Below are 5,432 nucleotides of genomic sequence, written 5' to 3'. Positions count from 1 at the left end.
CGCCTCTAAGCATAGAAGGTGCAGGCCCGTCCTTGGACCACTTCTCTCTCCATCTGTACTCGCACAGGTAACCTCATCCACATTCAGGGCTTTAAAGATTTTTTATTTATTTGACAGAGAGAGAGGCAGCGAGAGAGGGAACACAAGCAGGGGGAGTGGGAGAGGGAGAAGCAGGCTTCCCGCGGAGCAGGGAGCCCGACGCGGGGCTCGATCCCAGGACCCTGGGATCACGACCTGAGCCGAAGGCAGACGCTTAACGACTGAGCCACCCAGGCGCCCCCACATTCAGGGCTTTAAATGCCATCTAAAAAACGCCCACATTTACAGCTCAAATTCAGAGCTCCCCAGAACTCCAGACTTGCGTATCCACCACCTACTCCCCAGCTCTGCTTGGGTGTCAAGCGCGAACTCCTGATTCCCCGGCCCTCCCCACCCCTCTCAAGTCTTTCCCGTCTTAGTCGTGGGAACTCTGGCTTTCCAGCTGTTCGGGCCAGAGCCTTTGGAGTTCTTCTTGGCTCCTCTCTCTCCGACCCACAGCCAGCTGATCTCCCCACCCTGGTCCAAATCACCATCACCTCTCTCAAGGCTGACCCCAGAAAGCCTCCTGAGCACGGTGTTGCTGCCTCTTCTTCCCCCAACTCCACAGTCTATTCTCCACCAACAGCCAGAGTGGTGTTTTCAACACATAAGCTTGATTATGTCATTTATTGGCTTAAAACCCACCAGTGTCTTCCTGTCTCGCTCAGATTAAAATCCAGATTCCTTATCTCAGCCTGAAAGGCCCTGTGGGAGCGACCTGCTACCTCTCTGGCCTCATTTCCCACCATACTCCTCTCGCGCCCTCTGCCCTGGCTGCGCTGGCCTCCATGCTGTTCCTGGACCAGGGTGCACACACTCCTGTCTTGGGAAGTGTGCTTGCTCTTCCTTCTATCCAGAGCACCCCCGTAGGTGCAAGGCCCATTCCTATACTTCGTTCAGGTCTCCGCTGAGATGCCACCCTGTCAGAGAGCTTCCATGGTCAACCTCGGCACTCCTGGCATTCTTTGACCTCTAACCCTAACTTTGCCTACCACAGACCACCGCGTGGCATTATATTTACCTGTATGTCTTCTTTGATCTCCTCACCACTAACAACACCCAACTAACAACACTCTAGAGCCCGGCGTACAGCAGGTGCTCAGCAGATGAGCAGGTGCCTGGGTGTAGACAGGAAGAGCCTGGTGCACATGGCCTCTCATCACCACATACCTGCTGGTGCTGCTGAGCAGCGCCACACAGCTCTTCTGGGCTTCAGGCCCCCTCACTATAAAATCTACCTTGACAGCCCTTTAGCAATTTTAGAGATGATTCATTTGAAGTGTTGAGGCACGGGCAGGGCCCAGGACAGTGGGGGTTGAAGAGGCTACTTGGCTGCTCTGTAGGCCTGTCCTCAAGGAGTTAGTAGTGCTGTCTCTGTCTGCCCAGGATGGAGGGCTGGTACAGCCAGTGAAGGTAAACACAGTGCAAGGAACACTGACCCCATTCTCCATGTCATACCATCCCGGGGTCCCCTAAGCACTGTTTCTGCTCCACCCAGTTCCCCACCAAAGCGCATCAGATGATGGCCATCCCTGAGCAGGACCTGCAGGTTGAAAGCCTCCTCAACCCTGCTTTGGATCCAGGTGGCCTCAATGTGGGAAGCAGAGGTGCTTGCCGGGAATCCGTAGGTCTGGACTTTATGGGGCGTGGGCCCTATGGATCCTCCTCCGACAAAGACCCATTTTGTAAGCTTGGGTGGGTGAGAGAAGGCTGATGCCAGGCTAGGTGGCAGGTCAGGTAAGTTTTTCTCTGGCTGGTCTCTGAAGGTGGCTAAAGAGTAGTTTCCCGTGGCGCCTGGGTGCCTCCGTCGTTAAGCGTCTGCCTTCGGCTCAGGTCATGATCCCAGGGTCCTGGGATCAAGCCCCGCATCGGGCTCCCTGCTCTGCGGGAAGCCTGCTTCTCCTTCTCCCACTCCCCCTGCTTGTGTTCTCTCTCTCTCTCTCTCTGTGTATCTCTGTCAAATAAACAAAATCTTAAAAAAAAAAAAGAGTAGTTTCCCTTTACACCACCAGGGGGCGCCAGAGGCTGATCAGCTCTAATGAGGACTTGTCCCACAGTCCATAGACTCGTCTAGTCCCAGGTCTAGGGTTGGGCGGCAGAGGGAAGGCGTAGTGCTGGTTCTCTCCCACCTATCAACTTGCTGGTGGCTGCCAGCCCACGCAGGGCCACATTAAGGGACTGGAGGTCAGGCTTCCAGACTCAGTGTTCTTTATTGATAAGCATTAGTGAACCTCTTGCCAGTTTTGCCCTCAGATTCCCAGCCTTAAGTGGGGAGTGCATCTTTGCCTCGTAGATAGATATCTGCCTGAGTCTGACCATGTCAAGGCTGTGCCTATTTGCCACACTATTCCCAGGACCACAGTATTTGTGGTCAGGGAGGCGTGTAGCAGGCATCTGAAAGGTCATGGCCAGGTCCTTGTCCTCAGAGACCATTCTCCACATAGGAAGTGCAAGCTTCAGCTGTGTTGGCTCTCAGAGGGGGCTCCAGAAGCCTGCTGGTTAGATGGAGGGCTGAGCCTCAGAGACCTCCAGATTCAGCCTCTTTTCTCTCTCTATGAGGCTCTTTTCCTGCCAAAAGTTCTTCACAGCAGAACTGAGCCAAGGGGGCAGCAACCAGCTCTCACTTGTGTGTTGAGGTTCTGGGATAGCGGGCAGGAGGTCTTAGGTGGGCCTCAAAGGGGATAGAGATGCCAGAGGCTGTGCGAGGGGAGGGGACAGGGAGGGAGAAACCAGAATCAGTTAAGTCCTTGATCTGATTTCACCAGCCCCAATTCTTGGCCATGGTCTATAGTCCTTGGCCAACCCCTCTGTACTAAATAGATAGTCCCCTGGGCCCTGGGTGCACCCTTCCCCCACCATTAGCTCAGCGATAAGGATTATTAAAGCCATCTTCTGCCTTCCTGAGCCAGGCACCTTAGAGAATCTTCTTGCCTGTTCAGCAAGGCCCCAAACCCGTATCCATGTCTTCCTCAGGTCAGGGCAGCCCCCACCCCGGGGGGCCAGCAGGCTGGTGGTGCCTGGCTCCCCTGAGAACCCTCCCTGGCCTGTCTCTGACCTGCACTGGAAGCGGGGATCTCCAGGGTGGGTCTGTAGCACCTGACGCACTTCTGGGGGAGGCTCCAAGCCCATCTGTTCCGCCCGATACCAGCGCTGCAGCCGTGTGATCCCTGCCAGGGTGGGAAGGAGACGCGGGCACCTCATGGGGGGTGCGGGCTAGAGAATGCGTGTGGAGGGGTGTGTCAGGACCTCCACACCCCCTAGTCTCAGGAGACAGTGCCCAAGAGGGTCAGGCAGGGCCTTGGGTTGCTTCAGGGGCCTGAGAGGGTTCTCACCTGTGCAGGGCCCATACTGCCAGGCGAGATCAAACTGCCTCAGCAACTCCAGTTCTGCTTCATCCACGCTCAGGGGCTGGGGCTCTTCCCCTGCAATGACATGCTGCTCCTCAGGCCTGCCCAGGCCTGTGCCCTGCAAGGCCAGTCCCCTGCCCATCGCCTCACAGCTGCCCCACTGCTCCCCGGCCCTCGCCACCCCTTTGCCTCTGCCGGCCACTGCCAGGCCTGGAGTAGGAAGTAAAGGACATACTTCACTTCCCCTTCCATTGCCCACGTCCGCCCACGTCCTCTCATGCCCCTCAGCGGTGTCCACTACTCCCGCCCCCCCCACACGTAAGAGACCTAGCTCTGGTGCCAGCTCCCCCTTGCTGTGCCCAGCGGGGCCCTCCCTCCTCTTCACTACAGGGTAGGAGTCAGTGATGAGCCGCTTCCTGCCCATGGCGGCCACCCAGGCAGGCAGAGAAGGAGGCGACTGCGGGGAAGGAGAGAGACAGGCCAGCGGGCACGAGAGAGACAGCTGCTGAGGGAGAGAGAGAGAAGAGGGCTGGGGCCAGAGAGCGAGCCTGGGGCTAGCGACGGGCAGACAGGGTGACCCAGACAAGTAGAGAGGAAGTCCGCTGGTTCCAGGGAATGACGCCTGTCCCCCACCCCCACAAGCGCACAAACATCAAAGACCTAGACCAATGGTTGGCCGCCTCTGCAGGGCGGGGCCCGGCTCCAGCCAATGGCAGGCGGCGACGGCAGAGGGGGCGGGACAGCTGCTGCAGCTGTGTTCTGGGGGAGAAGGGGTGAGGCTGGGGTGGGGGACCTGTCAAGATGCCCCAGACTGCACCACCTCCTCCTGCCCCCCTCCTCCCCATTGGTCTGCCGTGGGTCTCAGGGGACTTATAGAGCGTTATCCTCAGGCTCTCACTTCCCGTTTTCCCTTCCTAGGCAAATGTTCTTTTCAGCCTCAGTAATCCCCGTGGCCGGTTGGTAACTCCCCAGAGTCCAGCTGGAGCCTCCACTCCCACCCCTTGTCCCGCAGAGCCTTGTGGGGGCAGGTCTGGAGGTCTGAAGAGCGTTTGGGCTAATCCAATCCCCTTCCCTGCTCCCACCCCACCCCCACCGGCCCCAGGAGACCTGGCTGGAGAAGCCCATGGGTTCCAAAGCTCCTTTCTCACAGTCTGTGCCCAAAGACCCTGCCCGCTCTTCGTCCAGGCAAGCGTTGGCCTTGTCGACTCTACGGGGGTCCCGTAGCCTGCACATGCCTACCCTACTAGTCAGGAAGATTCCACAGTGAGCAGGAGACCAGAGTGTTTGTATCCCCAGGTCTTTAGCAGTAAAATCTGCCCTGTCTCACTAATGTGACAGTATGAGCAGAAAATACCAATGATAAACTAAACTCTTACATGGCACGGTGTGCCAAGTACTGTTCTCAGCACTTTCCTACATATTCACTCAACTAAACTAGATGTAAAATGCTGCCTTTTTTTTTTTTTAAGTAATCTCTACCCCCAACGTGGGGCTTGAGCCCATGACCCCGAGATCAAGAGTCACACGCTCCACGGACTGAGCCAGCCAGGCGCCCCATAAAATGGTTTTTCAAAGTAGGAAGTGCTGATCGTCACAGGCATTGTGGGGCCCCAGTTAAACCACAGTCCCTCTGTGCCCTCCCCACCCAGGAGCTCAGAGGCTAATGGGGTAGGAAGATAGGATACACAAGTTGTCAGTGCAAGGATAAAATTCCTAACAAACAGGAAAGGGGAGAAGGGTGGGTCAGAGAGGAGTTGGACCACAGGGTTGGCTCAGCACTGGAAGACCTCCTGGAGGAGGCGGGCTGCTGTAAACAGTGTCTCTCAATTCTCCACCCATGACCTTTGTCCCTTGGGCTCCTGTCATCGCTGAGTCACCCCTTCACCCGCCTCCCCCTCACCAACTTCCTGGCAGCAGGCAAAAGTGCTGGTCAGTGGGAGTCTGGGAATCAGCACAGGGGCCAGCCCAGCTCTAAGTGCCCTTTAGAGATCCCATCCAGCTCTTCCA

General features: G+C 57.0%; 1 protein-coding gene across 2 annotated transcripts; it reads right to left on the bottom strand.

The window, feature by feature from the left end:
- Positions 1-2,269: 2,269 nt before the first annotated feature.
- POLD4 (DNA polymerase delta 4, accessory subunit) lies at positions 2,270-4,072 on the bottom strand. Of its 2 annotated transcripts, none has more exons than XM_081797693.1 (4): positions 3,753-4,072; positions 3,411-3,500; positions 3,134-3,291; positions 2,270-2,775 (listed from the first exon to the last, which is right to left on the bottom strand). In XM_081797693.1, the coding sequence occupies exons 1-4, from the start codon at positions 3,847-3,849 to the stop codon at positions 2,740-2,742; spliced, it is 381 nt and encodes a 126-aa protein (XP_081653819.1). In that variant the 5' UTR covers positions 3,850-4,072; the 3' UTR covers positions 2,270-2,739. The 2 variants fall into 2 exon arrangements, with proteins under 2 accessions (XP_081653819.1, XP_006743680.1); XM_006743617.3 differs by having other exon boundaries at positions 3,134-3,245; positions 3,753-4,066.
- Positions 4,073-5,432: the final 1,360 nt, after the last annotated feature.

Source organism: Leptonychotes weddellii, chromosome 11 (assembly GCF_054177405.1).
Source record: "Leptonychotes weddellii isolate Sample4059 chromosome 11, ASM5417740v2, whole genome shotgun sequence".
Taxonomy (NCBI): Eukaryota; Metazoa; Chordata; class Mammalia; order Carnivora; family Phocidae; genus Leptonychotes; species Leptonychotes weddellii.
The sequence above is the reverse complement of the archived record's forward strand: the minus strand, read 5'-3'. Positions and strand labels throughout refer to the sequence as shown.

What these genes read in the sequence shown, in the direction of transcription:
- POLD4 (XM_081797693.1), bottom strand. Translation starts at nt 3,849, where the DNA reads ATGGGCAGGAAGCGGCTCATCACTGACTCCTACCCTGTAGTGAAGAGG. An exon ending in GGAGCTGGCACCAGAGCTAG is followed by an intron (nt 3,501 to 3,752) that starts GTCTCTTACGTG and finishes ATGTCATTGCAG; the next exon opens with GGGAAGAGCCCCAGCCCCTG. An exon ending in GATCCCCGCTTCCAGTGCAG is followed by an intron (nt 2,776 to 3,133) that starts GTCAGAGACAGG and finishes CCCCTCGCACAG; the next exon opens with CCTCTGGCATCTCTATCCCC.